Genomic DNA, 23,789 nt, shown 5'->3' on the forward strand with positions numbered 1-23,789 from the left:
TGATCGTCGCGACGGATTATTTAACACGCTATGCTGAAATGCAGGCGATCCCATGAGCCACGGCCTCAGAGGTAGCGCAATTCTTCATGCGCCACATCGTCTTGCGTCACGGTGCTCCCTCCACTGTAATAACAGACAGAGAACAGCATTCACAGCGCAGCTTACGGACGAAGTTTTTGAATTAAGCAACACCAGGCATCGCAAGACGACCGCGTACCATCCGCAGACCAACGGACTTACCGAGCGACTGAATAAGACGGTCACAGACATGCTCGCAATGTAATTCGACGTCCAACACAAAACATGGGATTGGATCTTGCCTTACGTGACCTTCGCGTGTAACACCGCCGTGCAAGAGACGACGCGCTTCACGCCCTTTCACCTTCTCTACGGTCGCGAAGTCCAGACGATGCTTGACGCTATGCTGCCGTGTCAAGACGCTTACCTATTGACAACTGACACCGAGGAATTTGCAGAGCGTGCTGAGGAAGCTCGGCAGCTCGCGCGGCTGCATATCGGCCAGCAGCAGCAGGCAGACGCACGACGCTACAACATCCGCCACAGGGACGTGTCCTACAACCCTGGGGATCAAGTTTGGGTGTGGACCCCCGTTCGCCGTCGTGGCCTCAGTGAAAAGCTGCTCAGCCGGTATTTCGGTCCGTATAGAGTGCTCCGCCGCGTCAGTGACGTAAACTACGAAGTTGTTCCGGACACAACATCGCAGACACGCAGTAGGACACAAAGAAAACCCAGCTCGGACATAGTTCATGTTGTGCGCATGAAGCCGTACATTGCGCGTCTGTAACTTTTAATGATGATGATGATCCACAGCACAAATGGCACATACCCACCGTGGGGGATCGGCCAAGAATTGGGCGGTGTGGAGAAAATGGATTTAAATAAAATTAGAAAAAGATAAAAAGAAAGAAAAAAGGAAGATGAATTCTGCTTGTTCTTCTAATTACTTATTATAATAGACTATTTTAGGAAGGCAGTCGATTCGAATTAATGATAAAGTTTTGCATTGCAGTGCAAACATTCTGGTGGCTGTACCCCAATGTGGAAGCTCCAAACGAAAGCAAGACGGTAGCGTTCATACTGAGGCCAAGTTTGTTTACAGGGTCCTCAAGCACCCTTTTCCTTACTTAGGAGAATCGTCGGCAAGCAAGGAGAAAATGATGAATAGTTTCTGGTTCGCCGCACTATATACACAAAGGTAACTTTTGTTTTGTTTTCGTTTTTCTTTTTCTCTCATTCCCTCCTTTGTTTATACTTTTAATTTATCTTCGGGAGCTTGTTTCTTCGTTCATTGACTGTGTCGGCGTGATGTTTACTTTTTTTGTGTACTTTCGCTTTGCTTGCCTTCTTCTCTATCTTCTACGCCTATTTTTTTTTTAGCATCGAGGCGATGCTTTTGTTCGGAAGGGGGGGATATTGCCACCTGTAGGTAGTGGGTCGAGGGCAAGAGTGGGTCGAGCCCAAGAGAACAAAGAAGACCGCGCGCCCTTTGCCCTGCTCGAGCCAGCCCCGACGGTCGCGTCTCCCAAGAGCCAGCCGCTCTACGGCTATTAAACCTTTAGGACTACTTCTCGAGGCTCGTGACAATATGCTATGGATAAACTTCAAATATTGTGCCGACGAAGAGACTGGTGAAAACCGACAGGACAGCACACTGCCCTGGCCGTTTTCACCCGTCCCGTCGTCTGCACTGTTTCATCATTACGTACGTAATCTAGCCCAGCTCGGAATTATTGTCTGAACATAGGTAAAAGGATCTGGGACAAAAAAGACAGAAATTGTGAAATATATGTTTCACAAGGAAGTAGACGGCGTGGAAAGACCGTGCTGCTCAAATTTGGTCATGGGCACATCGCAAAAGCAAGCAAACGAAACAAAATGTAGAAATTGAACAGAACAAAGCTTTATTTGACAACTAATGTATACTATGAATCCATCCATCGACTGCAATTTTTTAGGCATGTCACTCACAGTCACCACTTGTAGCCGCTATACTGGTAGCGTTTCCACCAAGGCTCACCTGAAAATTACAACTTTATTAGATGAGAAAGAGAGCATGAGCAATAAATACACAAATGTTTGCACATATTGACGTGAGGCAATGGGGTGTTTCTCTGCCTACATGATGGCTATGTGGTATTTTGTAAAGATACAGATGTGTGAAAAGAGCGCCATAGAAAAGGTGAAGATTTATTAGTCAATCTACAGAAGAATAACATAGCGTATATGTAACATGGTCGTTAAGAGGCCTTGTAACAGTCTCTGTAAAGTGAATAAAATATATCGGTACTACAATTATGACAATGATAAGTGGTTTATTCTATGGACACAAAGATATGTTACGAAGGAATGATGCACTGAAATGTATCATTGGTAATAGTTTGCAGGTAGCGCTATCGCCTCCACAAAAACACTCGAACGCAAGTCCTGGAGGAAATTGTTCTGCAACACACTACTCTAGCAACAGAAGCCTCTTGTGCTATGAATTTCTTAAGTTCATAATTTACGATTTAGAAACGGCTGTGTGCAACGATCATTGTCGGATGGAAAAGAATATGCTGTCAGAATGCTAAAAAGTACATTTTCCTTGGAAATTCCTGCTTCACACACTTGCGAGACGTGAATGATGGTTGCCATCTGGTCACATCTACGATAGGTTTGAGGTTCGGCACCGGTGAGCAAATTATTTTGTGTACTGTGAGCGTGACCCACGGTCAGTTGACAGATGACTTCATCTCGTCCTACTTGTGCTATTAATGTCCATCTTCCTCAGTTTGGTTTAACAGCATGCCACCTAATAAATATTTTACACATTACATGTCACATGCCACGACCTGTCACTGCCACGTAGTAAACGCTTTGCAGGAGCCATAAGGCGATTACCAAAAATTTTAGCGCGCAGCTATTAAGCGCCCGTTTCTATGCCGAGAGTCGGCGTGCCTCGATGTCCCTCGTAACCGAGCAAACGAGCACAGCGAAAGATCAAAGGGAACGGGGAACGCAGCGGGAGATGAAAGAAAGCTTCAGGTGGAAAGCGGAGGGGAGACGGTCACCGCATGCGCTGAGTTGCCGCCGCGTCGGCAATTTCATCTGCGCTTCCGAGGGGGGGGGGGGGGGGGGGGGCGCTGGGTAGCGTGAGTTAGGGAGGGCTACGCTTGTCCGCGGCGTCAGCTGCTGAGGTCAGTCCGCGGTACTAGTGGTAATAGCGTGTGTGACGAGGATCACTGTGACGGGAACCGAGGGGTCGCAGCGGAGCGCCAGAACAAGGAGACCAGCTCGGCAGGCTTTTAGAACCGACTGGCGCGTGCGGTGCTTGCGCCGATAGCACGCGCCGCCCAACTTTATTGTCGTCGTCATTCGCAGCCAGCCCCAAAGCGCTGGCGAAGAGCGCCGACCTAAGCGTCCCCGCTTAGCAGCGTCGGTGGGCGCTACAGGGCCCCCCTCCCAGACGGAACGGCGAAATGTACTCGTCGACGAGGCGGAGAAGGAGCTGTCGTAGTTGCAAGCATATCGACGGGTGCGCCGGCGACATCCACGAGGAGCTCCTTGGGAGGCGTCTCGACGTAGGCCGGTTTGAGGCGGTCTAATGAAACGACCTCTTCGCGACCATTCAAAACGATGGTGGCGGACTTCTGCGTCTTGTGAAGGACACGGTACGGTCCGTCGTAGGATGGTGTAAGAGGCGCCTTTACAGCGTCACGTCTGAGGAACACGTGGGACGAAGACGCAAGGTCCGGGTGCACAAAGATCCTGTGGTCCGATGATCGAGGCGGGACGGGGCGCAGTTGCTGAATGCAGTCCTGCAGGCGTTGGAGGTACTGTAGCGGCTGGGGCGAGGGGGTCGAAGGAACGAACAAGTCTCCAGGAAGCCGCAGGGGAGCGCCGTAGACGAGTTCGGCCGCTGAACAGCCAAGCTCACGACGAAGGACGGCACGTAAGCCGAGAAGCACCATAGGAAGGTGGTCGACCCAGTGGTTGCGATCAAGGCGCGCAGTGAGGGCAGCCTTGAGCTGGCGATGGAGCCGCTCAACCATGCCGTTGGCACAGGGATGGTATGCAGTGGTACGGCAGTGCTTAGTGCCAAGCAGGCGGCTGAGCGAAGTGAAGAGTGTGCAGTCCAATTGCCGGCCGCGATCAGTTGTCACAATAGTGGGGCAGCCGAAGCGGGAAACCCATGCTGAAATGAAGGCTTTGGCGACCATTTCCGCAGTGATGTCCGGAATGGGCACGGCTTCGGGCCAACGTGTGAAGCGGTCGATCATTGTTAGAATGTAGCGGCAGTCGTGAGAGTGAGGAAGTGGTCCAACAAAATCGAGATGGACGTGGTCAAAGCGGCAGCCAGGTGGCAAGAACGACTGCGTGGGAGTCTTCGTGTGGCGGGTCACTTTGGTGGTCTGGCATGCGAGGCACGAGCGTGCCCACTGGCGAACATCGGTGTTAATGCTTGGCCCGACATACCGCTCTGTAACGAGGCGCTGCGTGGCTCGGATGCTGGGATGACAGATGTCATGAAGTGATTGGAACACCGCACGACGGAAGGCAGCCGGAACGAAGGGTCGAGGTGCCGCCGCTGACATGTCGCACCAGAGGGAACCAGGCACAAACGGGTGAGGAACGAGTTGTAGACGGAGGGAACGGGGATGGTCACGCAGCGCTTGCAACTCAGGGTCTGCCATCTGCGCACGAGCTAGACCTTCCCAATCCACAGTCGATGTAGAAGTGCCAAGGGAGGTGATGCGTGAAAGTGCATCAGCTGCCTCGTTGTCGGTGCCTTTGACGTGCCGGATATCCGTTGTGAACTCCGATATATAAGCCAGTTGACGAAGTTCACGTGCGACGTACTTGGAAGAGTTTGTACGGAAGACATACACGAGAGGTTTATGATCCGTGAGAACATAAAATGGCTGGCCCTCCAAGAAGTGTCGGAAGTGCTGGATGGTGGTGTAGATGGCGAGCAGCTCGCGGCCAAAAACGCTGTAGCGAGTCTCGGCAGGTTGGAGCTTTCGAGAGAAAAAACCCAGTGGGCGCCACTCGGAGTTGATTTTCTGCTGGAGAACAGCGCCGATTGCCACACTGGAAGCATCCACCATGATGCGGGTTGGCACGTTAGTTCTCGGGTGTACGAGAAGTACCGCATCGGCGACGGCTTGTTTAGCAGCCCTGAAAGCAGCGGCCGCTTCGGGAGACAAGGAAATCGCAGATGAGGAGCCCTTGGTCGTGCGAAGAAGGTCAGTCAGTGGGTGTAGAAGCTCAGCGCAGTGCGGAATAAAACGTCGGGAGAAATTCACTAGGCCGAGGAACTCACGCAGCTGGCGTAGGGTAGTGGGTGCTGGGAAGTCTTTCACGGCCTGGACGTGAGAGGGCAAAGGGCGTATTCCCAGCGCCGAGATGTGGTGTCCCAGGAACTCGAGCTCGGAAGACCCAAATACACATTTCTGGGGGTTTACAACCAGGCCAAATTGTTGAAGGCGTTGAAAGAGTTCCCGGAGGTGACGCTCGTGATCTTGTGGATTGGGACTCGCGACGAGGATGTCGTCGATGTAGGCAAATACAGCCGGGAGGCCACGCGTTACCTCGGCGATGAATCGCTGGAACGTTTGAGCTGCGTTGCGTAACCCAAAGGGCATGCGCACATACTCAAACAAGCCGAAGGGTGTAGTAATGGCTGTCTTCGGGATATCGGCAGGCTCAACGGGGATTTGGTGATAGGCCTTGACAAGGTCCACTTTACTAAAGATTTTGCATCCTTCCAAATGGCCTGTGAAATCTTGGATGTGTGGAAGGCGATAGCTATCGTGGACCGTGTGAGCGTTGAGCGCCCGGTAGTCACCGCACGGACGCCAGTCACCCGGTTCTTTCTTGGGCACCAGATGCAGTGGGGAGGCCCAACTGCTGGAGGAAGGGCGAATAATACCTAGCTGGAGCATGTGCTCGAATTCCCGTTTAGCAATGGCCAGACGCTCACCGAAGAGGCGGCGTGGACGAGCTGCGACGGGCGGACCACGCGTGACAATATGGTGGGTGACGCTGTGCTTGGGTGGCTGATTTAAATTGCAGGGCCTCGTCACTTCAGGAAAATCTGCGAGGATTCGAGCGTACGGGCATGAAGGGATCAGCGTGCCATGCCAGTGGGAGCGACAGCCGACAGAACGCCAGCGATGGAGAGGCGCGTCTTGCTGTCAATCAGGCGATGGCGGCGTATGCTAACGTCGAGGTCGAAATGGGTCAGGAAGTCGGAGCCGAGGATAGGCTGATGAACGTCGGCCACGATGAAGACCCACCGGAACGTGCGCCGCAGGCCAAGGTCGAGAGTGAGGGACCGCAGACCATACGTGGCGATGGAGGTAGAGTTTGCCGCGCGTAGCGTAGGTCCAGGTGACTTAGAAACGCGGTCACGCTTGCAGGACGGCAGTACACTGACCTCGGCACCCGTGTCTACAAGGAACCGCAGGCCGGAAATGCGATCCGTGACTATGAAAAGGCGGCCGGGTTGTAAGGCGAGGTCACATGCCGCCGTCAGTGATCTCGCGGTGCGTTTCCCGACCATTCGCATGGGGACTTGCACCGACGGGCGCGGTGCTGGAAAGTGCGATGGTACCAGCAGATAGGCGAGCGTCGAGGACTGTGCGAGCGGCGACTGGTCGGGGAAGAGGGACGGCGGCTGGGACATGAGGTAGAGCCGCGCTGGGCATGGGAGGACGTCCGAAGGGCGTCGATGGAAACGGCGAGCTGGTCGATCCGGGACTCTAAGCGGGCTATGATTGAGGACTGTGGCGTAGAAGAGAGGGCGGCGACTGAAGGAGAAGTCGCGTCGTGGACTCGATCAGCGAGCTGGGCGAGGCGGTCGAGGGTCAAGTCCTCTGTAGCAGCCAAGACAAGGCGGGTGGACTGTGGTAAGCGCTGCAAGAAGAGCTCCCTCAACAGCGCACCGTTCGGGTCGACCTTGCTTGTGCCCAAGAGCTGTCGCATGCTGTTGAGCAGCTGGGAAGGGCGGCGATCTCCAAGGTCCTCGGATGTGAGCAGGTGCTGGAGGCGCGCGCTCTCGGACGCCGTGGTGCGTTCTAAAATGCTCTGCTTCAGTTGCTGGTACGGGGCATCACTCAAAGGTGCAGCGATAACGTCTGCCACTTCTTGAGCTACCTCCGGAGACAGGTTGCAAAGTAAGTGGCGAAAACGCGAAATCTCCGAGGTGATGTTTTGCAGATCTAAGATGGCTTCGACCTGGGCGAACCAAACCTGCGGGTTCTTGCGGCAGAACGTGGGCAGGTGGAGCTGTAGAGCTGCGACGTCCCGTGGGCGCGAGGTAGCGTCAGGCGGGAGGTTGCCTGAGGGCGGGAGGTTGCTGGGGTCGGTCATCTCTTAGGCCGGAGTCACCACTGACGGGAACCGAGGGGTCGCAGCGGAGCGCCAGAACAAGGAGACCAGCTCGGCAGGCTTTTAGAACCGACTGGCGCGTGCGGTGCTTGCGCCGATAGCACGCGCCGCCCAACTTTATTGTCGTCGTCATTCGCAGCCAGCCCCAAAGCGCTGGCGAAGAGCGCCGACCTAAGCGTCCCCGCTTAGCAGCGTCGGTGGGCGCTACAACTGCTCCCGCAAGAGGCGATGGCGAGCGGCGCGCAAGTAAGGCTCGACGTGACGCTCCCTTGGGTTCTGTCGCTGCTGACACTGGTGGCACAATTTCTCCGTGATGAAGGGCCGCTGTCGTCATTGGTGGAACCGTACTTGCGAAGATGAGCATAGCGCCGCGCAAGACGGACTGTGCGCACACGCACCTGTCGCCTTCTCCCGATTAGTAAGGCAGTCATGCCGCACTTCGCTCTGTTTGCTATGTGCCGCGCGAGACAGATTGTCCGCACCAGCTACGCTACTCACAGCGTTATCTTCCTTATATAAACCGCGTACCTATATAATGATTACGAAATACTGACACACGAAGTGAAAACTCGTAGAGATGCCCTCAATCTTCGCGAGAACTCTGCCAGAACGACTGTCTCACTAGACGGTTAAAGTGTACTTTCATGAGATATTTTAAGCGGAATATTGTCGATTCGGCTTCGATGGACTTCGGTTTCTCGGACACGTCATCAGTGCTGAACGCGTTCGGCCAGATCTGGAAAAGACAGCAGCCGTTGCGAGGTTCCCGACACCCACAGACAAAGAGTCAGTGCGACGTTTTTGGGGTTTATGCGCATACTACAGAATATTTGTGGAAAATTTCTCAAAGATTGCAGAGCCCCTTACAATACTAACAAAAGAAGATGTACCTTTCATGTAGAACAACGAACAACAAGACGCCTTTGACGAGTTAAGGCAACGCCTGCAAGCTTCTCCAATCATTGCCCATTTTTATGGGACAGCCGACACTGCACTTCATACCGATGCGAGTAACGTCGGCCTCGTTGCCATATACTAGTGCAGGGGAAGAACGGCCAGGAGAAAGTAATTGCTTATGCCAGCCGTAAGCTCTCGAAAGCAGAGGCAAACTACTCGGCAACTGAGAAAAAGTGGCTTGCAGTCATTTGGGCAATATGTAAATTTCGACCCGACCTCTATGGTCGACCATTCAGAGCAGTCAGTGATAACCATTCGCTTTGCTGGCTAGCGAATCTCAACCATCCATCCGGACGACTAGCAAGATGGAGCCTTAGGCTGCAAGATTACGATATTACTGTCGTATACCGATCCGGGAGGAAACACAGCGATGCCGACTGTTTGTCACGCACACCAGTCGAGACAACTGTGTCAGAGGAAGAGGATTTCCCGTTCATTGGCATTGTTGACGCGCCACAAATTGCTCAAAAACAACGAGATGACCCGGAATTGCTACCACTTGTACAGCGCCTGGAGGGACTCGACGTTCAACTCCCGCGTATTTTCTCTAGTGGGCTATCCTCGTTCTGTCTGCGAGGAAGTGTCCTATACAAGAGAAACTTCGAAAACAGCGTGACAAACTTTTTACTTGTGCCCTCAACTATGCGAGAAGAAATTTTGCACGCATGTCACGATGAACCTTCATCTGGACACATGGGCGTGAGCCGGACATTAACCAGGATTCATCTGAAATACTACTGGCCTAAGTTATTAGCATTCGTGCAGCACTATGTCAACACTTGTCACGAGTGCCAAAGGCGCAAGACTCCATCCGTAAAACCGGCAAGCCTCCTCCAGCCAATTGAGCCACCAAAAGCCCCATTCCAACAAGTCGGTATGGAATTCCTTGGGCCCTTCCCAACATCATTATTAAGCAAAAAGTAGATAGTTGTATCCACGGACTATCTGACCCGTTACGCAGAAACTGATTCCCTGTACATTGCAGCGGCTGTCGAAGTTGCAAAATTCTTTGTCAACAATATCGTGCTCAGGCATGGCGCTCCCACAGTTGTTATTACCGATCGTGGAAGAGCCGTTACGGCAGACCTAATGAAATGCTTGTTGCAAATGACACATACTGATCACAGGAGAACTAGGGCGTACCACCCTCAGACAAGCGGTTTAACTGAACGCCTCAACAGAACACTGGCTGGCATGCTTTCGATGTATGTCGATAACAGAGGCTGTGAGACGAAATTTTGCCGTACATCACCTTCGCATATAATACAGCCGTTCAAGAAACAACACGAGTTGCCCCGTTTGAACTTCTTTTCGGTCGAGCAGTAACCATCACTTTGGATGCTATGTTGCCGTTAGACGAAGAAAACAATAACTCATCTGACCTAGATGACTTCTTGCAAAGAGCCGAGGAGGCACGACAGATGGCAAAGTACCGAATACGCCGCCAACAACGCATAGACTCCTGCCGGTACAACCAGCGACTTAGTGAGGCACATTATCAGCCCGGTGACAAGGTGTGGGTATGGACCTCAGTGCGATGCCGTGGACTGTCTGAAAAGCTTCTCTGCCGTGCCCTTACGAAATACTTCGTCGTATAAGCGACGTCACTTACGAAGTGAAATCCGCTGGACACGAGAGCTCAAGACGGCGCAACCCTACGGAAGTTGTACATATCGTCCGCATGAAACCCTACCACGAGAGATGATGAAAAAAAAAGTGAGAGCTCACAGGAAGCACTAGTTTCTCTCACGCATCGGGCCGATACGTTAAGGAGGGGGATAATGCCGCGACAACTTCGCCACATTCAAGTTGCACGCCCTTCGTATTGTACACTGTGCACGCCGTTCCGTGGTGTTGTTCAGCAACAACAGGCAGCGATCTTCGTGGCACGAGCGCCCGGTTGAACCCGGCTCGCATGCGCCACGCGCACGAGACAGGACTCGTGAAGAAAGAAGACGGTTAGACGCCAGTTTTAGAACGCGACTGCCGTGCATTCTTCACGACCGTAGTGACTTTTAGTCGTGGCCACAGGTTCGCCCTTAATAAATATTGTTGTTTTGTTAACCTGCGTTCCTCAACATTGTTACAATATCTTCTGTGTGGATGCAGCGACCACTCACTCATTTACAAGTAGAGGCTTTGTATACGACTCATTCTGAAACTGATAAGCTACGGCGTCGTAGTCTAAGCGCGAATGTACGAGACATTTGTGCATGTCAATGAGACACTTCCTGTCACGTCCACAGGTTTCGTTCGGCTCAACTCTTCGTATGTTCGTTTTTTTACGCATTTTACTTTTAGGTACTTTGCGCATTGATTGAAGGTTAAATTACAATGAACTACAATGCCTGAAAGGTAGTGCTCGTTGTTCAGTAGTAGGTGCTGTACATGAAGTCCAATAAAGCAGCCCTACCATTCTTGTGGGAATAGCACATTAACTTTTACAGGGGTAAGATTACAAGTGTTTTCCGTTTCCCACATAAATAGGTTTTTCAGGCTAAGCTGGACTTGTTGCTTGTAGAGTGCAACGTTGCAGGACTCGAAGCCGATCTGTACTTCGTCTAGATGCAGTCAGGATGTAAGGTGGCTACTAATACGGATTGACCGAAGACAGTTTATTTTTACCATGAAGGGAGTGTAGTTAAGCACGCCACCCTGGGGTAAGCCAGTTTTCTTAGTAAATAGACGTGACATTGTTCTGACTACGTTTTTGTGGAAAATGAATTTGAACAAATAGATTTATCTAACACTTGGGGGAGGCCGCCAGGGGGCCAGAAGGTGCGGACGTGTGTCGCGTCGGCTCCGTCGAATGTCTGCTTTTGTGGCGGTGGAAGCCAATGGACACCTGATTTGGTGGTGGAATCGTGTTCTCGAAGTTTCGAGGAACCCGTCGATACAAGACTCCAAGATGTGAGTACATGTTTGAGGATTTTATAGTTTGCCTGCGCAGTCCAATTGCCTGCGAAGTTCATGCATATAAGTCTATGGAAGCCGCCGAAAATTGGGTGTGGTTTTCCGCATTCAACAATGTTCTGCGACAAAATTGCGGTGTTGATTCTTGGATAATGTTCATACTTGAAACATTGCGCTTTCAGCTTATCGTCGCGCTCGCCTTTTCAAGATTGCTCCTTTCATAACACAGTCACGAAATCAAAAGCAGAAAGCTGAACGTAGGCCTTGTGGTACAGCAGTGCGTTTCTTTGGGAGGGAGCAATTGCTTCCCCCCAAATATATGCAGTATGCAGTGTGCTTATTGAACTCGATGACATGGTATGATTTTGGCACGGGGTGCATTTTTCTTTTTATCTTGGCTACGCTTAGTGATTGGTTGGCCGTGTTACGTTATTGCTTGCACCAAAGGAACATCAATTATTAGATCTCACGAGGTACTGCGTGATGGGAGAGCGGATCAGCTTCACACTAATACTGCTAATTAGTTTTGTTAGGTATATGACCACGCTGTCATTGGCAATAGCCTTCCATATCCCCTCAAGCTCCTTTATAATTGTGTAAGCAGATTGTTTTCAAAATGGTAATGCTGCGGCTACTCGGCATAGGTAATTGTAATACGGCTGAGTGTCTTGTTTAATGAATATATCCTATCAACTAATACCTTATAATTTTGCATATTAGCTACGGAACTAACAACTCCACATCTAAATTTTCTGATGAGATTCATGTGAACTGCAGCACTGTGTAATGATAGTATGTAATCCCAACACAGCACGTTCCGGAGAGATTCTACTTTGGCTCTCACATGTATTGGTTCCCTTTCTCACGTACTGAATACGCTTTGCAAGAAAGCATTCAATGCATTGAAAACATTTTGAATTTCTACAAACACCTTCTAGCAGTAGTTCTTGGAATTTAGTGTGAAAAGTCCGGCTAGCTCTCGAGCCTGTAGGTAATGAAGTATTTCAGAAAGTTTCTTTAAGTTGTCGACTACGCAATGTCTCCAACTTTATTGACATTTCCAATAAGTCAAAAATTATCGCAATCAATAAACATCGCGAAGAAAACCATATCTTATGTCGTAGTCTCCTCTATAACATAAGTAAAGTTAATGCATTCCATTGCATGATATTTCTTTCTTTGCCGCTCTCTTCTTCGTGTGCCATTAGGTCGGGCGGGGCATTTACTTTGTTGTCCGTTACTTCAGTAAGTATTACGTGTATATTTAACGAAAGACAATGCAATACGTTTTTGTTTATTTATTAATTGTATTCCTTTTCTAGATAATAATATTGTCTCATTTATCTAGTCTGCAATGTTTTGGTGCAACTCTTGAGGCATTGCCTACGAAGGAGACATGCTTCGGTCTCGATCGCAGTTGCGCGAAAGAGTTCAATATTTCAGACATGACATTTTTGGTTACTGTAGCAAATTGTAGACAAGTTCCCTGCAGTTGTTTTCATGATATCAAATATGTTACTGGCATTTCCGGCGTATCTTTGGCTGCATATATATTCTTTCCAACATTTGACAGTCACTTTCTTACTCATATAATGTCTTTTTTGTCCATATGCGAGATGTAAATTTCTTCATATACGTCAAATGGGAATAAAAAAGAACGCGGGAGCCCACTTACAGAAAGCGCGTGGCGGGCATGGAGCACGAATGCAGTAAATCGTCTTGCAGACACAGTAGCTTCCTATATTACAGCGCATCCTCTGTAATAAATAAGTCACAAATGTAATCCTTAACTACGCGAGTATAGAGATACTGGCATTGGCAGCACGCGCAATAACCTAATTCAAACAGTGCATGCACTCGATGCATGTTCAGAATGCATTATAAACTAAGCAGGAGAATCTTCTTTGCTGTGTTTCAGTATACGTAAAAGACTCATATCTCTCACTTTGCAACAGCTCTGGTCAGGGTCTGGCCTTGTGGTCGCTTCCAGTTGGATAGTGTGGGAAGGAGACACAGGATAGTTGCCATAGCCAGGCGTAGACCAACTTTGGGGATAGTAGGGATTCCAGTAGCCGTACACTTGCTGCTGATAGGGACCAATGGGGAAAGACTGGTAGTTTTGGAATGAGTTTGTCAGAGATACTGAAAAAAAATCAGTTTTGTTTTAGATGCGTTATTGTAGCTGCATCAGAGAGCTTACATATTCGTCTATAAGGAAGAAGTTCTGACTGCAATAAAAGAAACTGCCAGCCTATCATGCAAAAGGTATAGCTACTTCACTTAGACAATTTCAATGGCTTACATTCCTAGCACTAATGTGTATTGCAATATATTGAACTCATTTAAATTACCTTCGATAGCATTATCATCCTTAGTAGCGCTTTTTCCAAAATGCGACAATATTCAAGAGAGTAAATGTATTTTCGTTGCCGAAGGAAAGATGCAGCCTATGAACAATTAGTAGAATAATATAAACGTGTATTTGCTGTTCATTAACGCAAATTTACCGTCATTTGCAGTTTCTAGACTGTGCCCGTCCCCTTACAGGCGACATTTTAGCGGACAAGCACATTGTTTCTTAACTCCGGGAATAATTACAAAAGCAATATATCCCGCACTGATAGAACTCTTTCGTTATTGTACATGACAATATTACCTTTTTATTGATTACTCATACCTAATGCTCAGTGAAAATGCTTAACTTCACTACAGCATGAGCTCTTGGCTCACTTTTATAGTCTATAAGTAGTACCAGAGGGTTATTGTTTGAGAAACGTTGAGAATAACTAGTCACATATGAATACCGCTAAACGTGTCTCAAGATTTATAAAGCAACGAGAAATTATAGTTTACTTAAAGACTTGCACATGCACCATATAAAAGCGCACAAGTAGGCACATACGCACAGCTTAAAGATAAATAATTTTCGACTGGTTAGTAATGAAATAAATTGTCCTTGTATAATTTATTTGTTGTCGTGAAAGATTTTAGCGCAATAATCTTGGGGCTGGTGCAATTTTTTTATTACTGCAAGCTATCAGTGCTCACAAATTCTCTCCACAGTTGTGTTTCAGAATATTTTGACGACAAATGATTTCTTAAGCAAATGTGCTCGAACACAAATTATTTCTAGAAAGTATTTGTGCACTTGCATACGTAACTAGAACGAGTCCCTTCCATGTGAATTTTACGCGTTATAGTCGTCATTAAAAGCTTGCCCCGGAAGGTCTCGACTGTGGAAAAATGTTCTTAGAAGTTTACATCGAGCACCTCACGAAGATATTGATGTCAATAGGGGCACATATCACCGTTTCTGCTTGGCTTTCAGAATTGAGAAAACAAGACGGCAATTCTTCGAGAGGACAAAACGTTCCCTTACACATGTCTCCCGCAGAATTTCTAATTGTGAGATGCGCAATCTGACTGAACTAACTATAGGCTATGCATTTCCCACTTCATTCATCTATCACAAATATGTAAGGGCATTTTTCATGTGAAATCAGAAAGTGGTGATCATATAACATATCGCCCAATGCACCATGACTCATTCCATCAAATCTTGTGAACACTTACATCTGCTTAGCGTTAAACGTAAAAATAATGAAAGCAATGCAAGGACTAGCACAGAATCTCGATAACTCAAGAACGACACCATCCCCACACAGGCTCACCTAATGTTCATGTAAATTTAAAAACGAGCAATCACACCTAGATCAACTAGTGCATCATTTCTGTTTAATCATTCATAACAGTTTACTCCAGAACGAACGCTGGAAACGAAGACTCATCACTTGTTGCGTGCCTCAATTTCATGCAAATTACGCCAAAATATTCTAAATTGGCTCTATACCAGAAATGTATTCCAGTTACTACTTACATGCACATAGCAGAAACACAGTTGTGGCCGCTGCTTGGATAATCATCTTCTATCCCGCGTCGCCCCAGGTATGTTCTATTGGAAGCTAGTCTCTACTAGTCTCCACAGCGAGAAGATATACTGACCCACAGATGGCAAATTTATTGCTGAATTTATTTCAAGAATACAATGCTAAACTTCACATTGAATAGAAGGAAAACTCTTGGCGTTTTAGCAGTGAAATGTCTTAAACGCAGGACACCTGCATTGCCAAGGACAAGCTGTCTTAATCGCTGAGGCGGTTTATTGTATTAAAAAGAACTTTCCCGGTGGCGTAGGGAACAGGCGCTCGCATTTGTATCCTTTTCTTTTGCTTCCCCGTCGCCGAAAATTTGTTACAAATGTATCCATTAGGTTTTATTCCGTATGTTACGTAAAATAACCACATATGAGGGTGCTCAAGTACTATCATGTACTTGGTACTATCATGTACCAATATTTCAAAATATGCAAATGCCACGTAGCCGGTCAAAATCAAGATAATGTAGTTTGCCGTCGCTTGGAGCTGCTCATATGATTTTTTGCATTCCGCTTAATTACATAAATAGTGCTGTTTATTTATTCAACTTCTCATGAATTATAATGAGATGGAAAGTGTTAATGAGAAAAATTGTAGAAGCACATGAAAAACTCCCGATACAGCTTTTTGTTGCTCATTACGTGCTACATAAAACTGTTTTCCCGAGCCTGAAAGAAGCCCGCGAAAACACGCAAAATTGCCGGGCGACTGGCTGCTCGAGCCACATTGCGCGTATTCGCGGGCTTCTTTATAAGTACACACTAATTGTCCATATCTTTAATAATGCATATATGTTATCTGTTTGCCGACATCTCGATTAGCCATAACGTGCGTGTGGCACTCCTTCCGGGCAATTTTAAGTGGAGTTTCGTATACGTGTATTCTTTAAACAGGGTGTTTCGGCTAACTCGTGGCATTGCCTTTTTAAGTAAATTTGTGATGTAGGCAAACGTAAATGACGCATTACTGTTCAGCGTACTCTACAGCAGACCACGCTGTAACTTTATGATTAAGATAACTAATTAAAAAGATTACTGGATTTTCACTCGAAGCATGAAACTATAAACGTACACAATCAAGCGAAACGTTGTAGAGGTTATGAAGTAAGCACGACGGCTTGACTTTTTTAGGTTACGGAAAAGGGCGCAAGATCTAAATAGTACCACTTGGCAAGCTTTTTAGACGGAGCGTCATTACTGCTGAAACATCATTGTCTGAGCACGTAGCATCCTTCATGATTCGGGTATGCGTGACGGAGATAGACCGACGCAAGTGATTTCGACCAATATATTTTTGGAGATGATTGCTTATGGCTGAAGTCGTAAGGAAATGTGGGAGACCTAGAATGTACCCTTAGCAAGCGCTTATCCTGTTAGCGTTTTCACCGCCGCCAGACTGCGCAGAGGGTGAGGTAACTTTGGCAGGGAGTAGACAAACGTTCAACACGAGAGGCATAACCATCCTCTCTGAGGCGCTTAGAACCATTTTCATTACATCTTATTATGACGTTCAGCATGTGTTTAATACATATCTTCAGTCAACATGTTTGGAGCGGTGATAATACTCTGCGCTAGTTACGTCATATTTTACTTTAGATCTCGCCCGCTTTCTTTGGAGCTGGAAAAAAATTCCCGCCCAAGTAATCTGTACAGATGGTTAACCAGCGAAGCTGAAACGTGTGGCCCCAGTGTTTATCACGGGGTTCATTCCGACGGTTTATAAAAGTATTTCTCAATTATTAATTACGTCTCTGCGTTAATGAAGGAGGTTACACACACGTTTGGCTACGCTGGAATGATGACCGGCAACGGAGTCAGCTGGTGAAGAAGACGACGATGACCAACGCGGGACAGTGGCCCGAGCGCGTGCGCGCGATTTCCCCGAGGGGCGCCAACGAGCCAGCTGCGGAAGAAGACGACGCTCGAGCCATTGCTGATGATGATACATTTCGGCGTACAGGCGACAGACGGACGAATCGGCTAGCCACATACAGCTTCGCTGTAAGATGATACGTCATATACAAACTAAAGCGAAATTAGCCCATGCGCGCCTTTTAACAGCAGGCATGCCCGAATCCCTAAACAATTCTTCCACCGAAAAGAAGAAAGACTGGCTAAGACCGTTATATGTTACTGGTCCTCGTGAAGCGTTGCTGTAAGGTGGCATCACCTGATTTCATCCACTCAGTCAAATGAAGTGTTCTGATGAAAAAAAAAAGATTTGGAGAGATACAATGCACACTTTGGAATCTGTGTGAAGCGAAGCCTTCGTGAAGCAGTTAACGGAATGTTATAAACTTGCGTATTTAATTCCTTCGTCTTCTGCGTAAATGGAAATTGGGGCGAACTCATACCTCCCGCAAGCATGTTCTAAGCATTGTCATCACTCTTATATTGGCGAGTTTTTCCTATTTTTTATGGGTACCGCCCCCATTTTGCCTAGTCCTTCATTGTGTGCATATGCCATAGCATGGAAATCATCATAAGCAACATCAGAAGCAGCATAATGCGGCGATTATGTCAAAGGGCCAGTAGGCGTTCGCACAATAGTAGTATACCGCCAATGTGTCTGGGCCACAATTTGCCAGAGTTTGTCATCACTTCAAGTGATCAGAAGTATGGAGCTGTCAAGATGCATCTAGAAAAATTGTTTCTGCTTTTCGTATATAGAAAATGCGTTGCTCCTTCCAATGTCCTTGGTAAATAAATGCAACATACGGCGCGTCGTGACGATTTTATCGCCATTGCACTTTATGTGGAACCTCACGGCGACGCCGACGGCAGAAGTCGGCTTGGAGTGCCCGTATAATTGCTATCACAATAAAAAAATTGTATGCCGCCCTCACATATTTTCATGCCAGAGCCAACATGTAGGACGATATCCTGTGCAGGCCATGGAAAAGATGTTCTTAAAGGAGTTAAAATGTGAGTAAAGCCTACAGTCGAGTCTATATTTTCGATTGCAGGATCGCATATAAGCAGTTAAAAAATATGGTTTGCAAAAAAGAAGGTTGCGTTGATACATGTCGTCCTTGTTGTGCATGATGCAAGTGCCGCGGTGCACGTGCTACTATGTTTTTGACATTTCGTCATCGTCTTTGAAACGTGTCTTAGCACTTAGTGTTTAGGGAATCAAACACTTTCCGTGATGACTATACACATGATGTTCGTTTGCACGGACGCCGAGATCACCCATACAGTGTTCCTAGTAAGGTTCCTTAATGATGACTTACAAGACATGTCTGAATTGCCATCAGAACGTCGCACACACCATTTTGGCAGGTTCACAAAACCTCGGAGTCTGTAGAAACAGTGTTTATGACTAATGCAACGCAAAAGTCACTGTGAAAATTTTTAAAAATATACTTGATAGTCGCCATCACTTTCCCTATGCGCCTTTGGTTCTAAATACAAAAATATGCAGTAGTATACAGTAATATAATAATAATGTACCCAATGAGTGTAATCAGTTCCAGTTGCGAAGCAACTAAGTTGAACATTTGTGCAGTATCTGAGACATCTGGTCTAGTAAAAGTACTGAAAGTTGGGCGAGTTGGTAGGTATTCATCTTGAAACTGCAGCGCGCGCACAAGACACGAGGACAATAATGCAAAGGTAACCCACAGCACCTGTCTGTTACCTTTACCTTATTGTCCTCGTTTTTTGTGTGCGCGCTGCAGTTTCAAGAGGAACATCTGATCGAGGCCTAAAATCGTCCTTAAATTGTTTATTATACCGAAAATTGGCACTCGATATTTTTTGTACAAGTAGGAATAAAATGAAACGGTATGTTCCATACAACACAAAAGTACTTTTGTGACGCACGAGCAACACATAGCCGGAAAATGTGTTTACGAAAGCTTACCTTAGCCTTTACGACAGAACGCACAAAAAAACCTTTTCTTTTACCTACCGCATTTTCGTTGGGCATTAGAACACCATATGGGCTGACCCTGAAGAGCCTGTCTCTGTCAGCAGCAACGATCAACGCCTGTCTGGCTGCATACCCCTTCTGGTGACATTGTTTGGATAAACGTAAGAGAGTTAAGCTTTTTGACTGATATACTCCTATCTGTTATTTTAATGGTGTTTTTCACAGTACACTTGTCTCGATATAAGCGCAGGAGAACGTGCTTTATTAAACACGCCATGTTTAGAATAGAATGCATGACCATGGTCAATTTCAGTCGTCAGGGTCATGGTCAATACTCGCCTATTGGACCTCCCGGCAACATTCAGACGCGAATGCGTTCTTTTCTAGTTCTACGCATTTCATCGACTCGCAGGAAACCATCCCAGAAGTCTCAAAGGCTTTCATGTTCTTGTTTCTACAACCATTCCCACTGATATTAGAGCTTTCCTTAGCACCAGGGAAGCTATGGCCATCAGCCACATACTGAGTGTCTTGGATTTTAATGTGCCGATCAGTGTGCTTTTCGGGGGCAAGTTTGCAAAATTTGATCAAGAGACTCACCACATGCAGAATGGTTGTTCTGTGCACATGTCCATTGGTCAGGTAGATCAGCATAGATACATGCATTTTTACAGCACTCATTGGTGTAAAAATGCGGTCGGCGGTGTGGTCACGCATTGTGGTCGGTGGTGCTAAAATAGTCATTAAACGGCAAAACACGTAACTCATTACAAAGAGGAGCACCTTCCGTGCCTTGTAGCCGCTTTTCACACAAGCGAATCTCATACTTCAAGAGCTCCGGTTCAATTTGTGGAGTCTCAGCCTCAGAAACAAATCTCCTACCGAGCATTTCTTTTAAATGGTCGTCATAGTTCAAGGTAATGAGCTCTAGCCTGAGCCTTCCCGTTGCATATTCACACACTTTGCGCAGGCCATCAAGCGCCTTCCGTTCGGCTTGATGGGCTTGCGCACTATCCTGGTGCACTTTACTTTTTCGTCTACCTTTGCTTTAGGCTCCACGTCTTTCAAGCCAAGTTTCTCACCGGCCTGCATGAGCGTCACAATTTCCATTTCCGTCTTCCATGCGGCCCTCTGCTAGATCCATGTGTGCGATGCTCCAGCCTTCTTAAAAAAAACATGTGGTTGATCCCTCTTATATAGGAATCGGTATAGAACACGAAAGTGAAACGTGTCTTCACAGAAGTAGTGTAATGTTTATTGCACATTGATATATAATGTCTATTGGTGTTTTGTGGCTAAAGCGCCCTTAGGCGTTGATGCACCCACGCTGACGCCTGGTGGCACGTCTCCTCCATCACGACTACCAACGTCGATGACCATGAGCAACCGTCGTGCATATGGAAGCTGCACTACGCTGCACACGCTAGCACAACGCGAAAGACGAAGCACGTAACTGACACACTAATACAACGCGCAAGACAAAGCACGTAACTGAATCGTCACCGAGTCAAATCAGCGCGTACAGCGCGTCGTAATTGCAGCCTCCGCGATCAACTTCAGAAACATTTTCAGAGCTAATTGCGGAGGCCACGCTCCGCTGTGCTGAGTACGGTGAACGCCACCTAGGTGGCGTTGGTAGTGCTTCTTGATGCCAGCGTCCCTTCGAATGCTGGCATCGAGGCGTCGTAGTGCTGAGACCACCGAAGCGTTCACTGTCGGTGCGCGTTAGTGTCATAATGCAGTACTTCTCTTTTCTGCTCGTAGGCGGCGGCACCGCCCCGAGCAAGAGCGCGGGTACACGGAGGAGTGCTAGATATATAAGGCGCGTCTGTGTAGCTCTCTGCAAATGCGTTTGTGGCGCAATGGGTTAAACGCTCGGCGATCTATCGTCGCGGACCGAGAGGTCGTGGGTTCGATTTCTAAATTTTGCATGTTTGTGGAACTTTTTCTTCTGGTTTCTTTCTTTGTATTATGTTCTATGACGTATTTCCGTGACGGAAATACGTCAGTGAAGTCTTGGTGCACCCCGGCATAAAACACTTTCGTGTTAAAAACAGAAAGCCCTGTCGCGGACGCCATTGTTACGGTTAGGTGCGAGGAGCAGGTTTAACTGTGTGAGTCCGATTCACCTCCGAGGGCAGCAAGAAAGGAATGACAACGGGCACGGCACCTGTACGTATACTCAAACATAAGAAAGTAAAACATTGGGCATTCGAGGACAATACAAAAGCGTCTCTACAAAACGTTCGTGCTGCTACAATGGGCTCAATGTGGCGTTCCACGAAGCCTACGCGGCTGCGTCTGTGAACGAACAACATGTCACTGCCTCGCTCGAGGAAGAGATGTCAGCCGGCCTTAGCATCCCGGCTGACGCGGTTGAACGCGATATACTTAAATACTCGCAATGCCATTGCAGCGTTACGGAGAGGAGTGGCACAGTTGTGGTACATCGTTGCAGGTGTAAGTCTTGAATGAAGATTGATCAGGGTTGCTGGCGATAGATGCGGGGAGGTGGTTCATTCCGATGACGTCTTTAGCACGAATGAGTGAAAGTACAAGTTGGTGGGGCAGCTCAGCACTTGAACTTTAAAACGATGATCAACGCGTGGTGAGATGTAGGATGGCGCCGCAAAGAGGGCGTTTTTTTTAATTATGGTTGTAGTGAAGAAGAGGGACGATGCAGTGGAGCATCCTTACCAGCGTTGTCTAGTGGGTCAGTCTCTCCAGCTCGTCGCTCGGACTACGCCGCTCGCACTCGCGGTTCCCTGAACTGATCGAACGGTCAGCCCTAACGCTTGCGTGCAATAAACACCTTTACAAGTGGTGGAGAGTGCTACGCTCGAACCGCATCCTGGAGCTTCGATCCCGTACCCTCTCTTCAACCATGTCTCAAGACGCATCTCAGCCTACGACCCGACAAACGCCTCCTGCACCCTCTGTCGTGTGCTCTGGTCTACCTCGCCACAAGGATCCTCCTGTTTTCAGCGGCAAAGACGACAATGACGTGTAGGACTGGCTTTCCACGTAGGAGCGAGTAATTGTTATCAATAAATGGGACGATGCCACGAAACTAAGCAACGTGCTCTTTTACCTCGCCGGTGTGGCAAGCCTCTGGTACAACAACCACCAGACGAAAATTTCGACATGGTCCGCGTTCAGGACCTCATTGGTAGCTGTGTTTGGTCGTCCTGCCGCACGCAAGGTGCGAGCAGAATGCCGCCTGCGAGAACTAGCCCAACAGCCAGGAGATTCCTTCACTAGCTATATCGAAGATATCCTAGACTTGTGTAAGCGCGTGAACACGACGATGCCGGAATCAGACAGAATCAGAAACGTTATGAAAGGAATCGACGACGCCGCTTTCAACATGCTGCTCGCTAAGAACCCAGAATCTCTCACAGAGATTGGTACGTTATGCCAAAGTTACGAGGAGCTACGCAGGCAGCGCTCGTTGACTCGTCGGTCTTCATCACGCGACGAACACATCGCTGGTCTGGCTACCACCTTCGACCAGACCACACTGCTGCGGAAATCAAGTCATTCATTCGGGAGGAAGTATATAGCACGCCAACTCTCCTTGGTACCATTTGCTCAGCCGTCGCATGTGCCACAGCCTGCTTCGACTATCGTGCTTCCGCTCCGCTGCGCCATCGAGCAAGAAATCGCCGAGGTATTGCCCGACCAATGCCACCATGTTCCTGCGCCTGTGCCACTGACCTACACCGACGTCGTGGCTTCACCCAAACAGGCACCAGCACCGCTCAGCTACGGTGAAGTCGTCGCGAGGCCCCACCCAATCTCGGCGCATGTGCCCCTCACTTATGCAGACGTCGTGGCTAGGCCACAAGTGCCGCCCACAATATAGTACTATCACCAGCTGCCCCATACAGGGCGTGCTCCGACGTGGGCGGGACCAGCCACAGGGAACCGGTGGCGTACGTCTGACAACCGGGCTATATGCTTTGTCTGCGGCTACACCGGTCACGTGGCTCGTTTCTGTAATCGTGTGCAGCCGTCCAGTGTCACATCATCCATGACAAACCCTTCGCCCCGTCCATATTACGACCCACCTTCCGGTGTGTCACCGACATACTGCCCGCCGCCGAACACCCGCCGTTCCCCATCTCCACGCCAGCGATCGTTATCGCCGATGCGACCTCGCGCCGCTCTTCGGGATGAGGACAACTAACAGTCGCAGTCCAAGAGGCAAGGGCTGTGACAACGTCGAAGTACACAAGTCCTCTCTGCAGCCCATGCAATGTGATAGACGTATTTGTCGACGGTGTCCGCGCGTCTGCACTCGTGGACACAGGAGCAGCCGTATGTGTTATGGACGCTACACTTTGCCGCTTACTTCGGAAAGTCATGACGCCCCTGTCCGGACTATCACTTCGCACATCCAGTGCTCAGCATATTCGACCCTTGGCGTCTTACACTGCTCGTGTAGAAATTCAGGATGTTGTCTACGCCATAGAATTCTTCATACTTTCCTCCTCCTCTCACGATGTCATCCTGGGCTGGGTTTTCACTCGCCCCACAATGCCGTTATTGATTGCGCACGGGCCGAAATAGAACTATCACCGCTGTTAGATTTGACGCCAACTGAAGCTCCACCGCTTTCCAGGAAACTGACCGTCGAAGCCCACACTCAGGGTGCTCCCAACGCCTCAATGATCGTGTCCATGCATTGCAGTGCCCTCTCGGACGCAATTGCGTTAC

The 23,789-nt window shown here is 48.4% G+C and overlaps 1 protein-coding gene across 2 annotated transcripts; it reads right to left on the minus strand.

Annotated features, from left to right (window-relative positions):
- Positions 1-1,907: 1,907 nt before the first annotated feature.
- On the minus strand, positions 1,908-15,228 carry LOC119459668 (uncharacterized). Of its 2 annotated transcripts, XM_049670046.1 has the most exons (4): positions 15,140-15,228; positions 13,208-13,404; positions 12,938-13,019; positions 1,908-2,038 (listed from the first exon to the last, which is right to left on the minus strand). In XM_049670046.1, exons 1-4 carry the CDS (start codon positions 15,183-15,185, stop codon positions 1,992-1,994), a joined length of 372 nt encoding a protein of 123 aa, XP_049526003.1. In that variant the 5' UTR covers positions 15,186-15,228; the 3' UTR covers positions 1,908-1,991. The 2 variants fall into 2 exon arrangements, with proteins under 2 accessions (XP_049526003.1, XP_049526004.1); XM_049670047.1 differs by lacking the exon at positions 12,938-13,019.
- Positions 15,229-23,789: the final 8,561 nt, after the last annotated feature.

The sequence above is a fragment of the Dermacentor silvarum genome, chromosome 7, assembly GCF_013339745.2.
Source record: "Dermacentor silvarum isolate Dsil-2018 chromosome 7, BIME_Dsil_1.4, whole genome shotgun sequence".
NCBI classification, from domain to species: Eukaryota; Metazoa; Arthropoda; class Arachnida; order Ixodida; family Ixodidae; genus Dermacentor; species Dermacentor silvarum.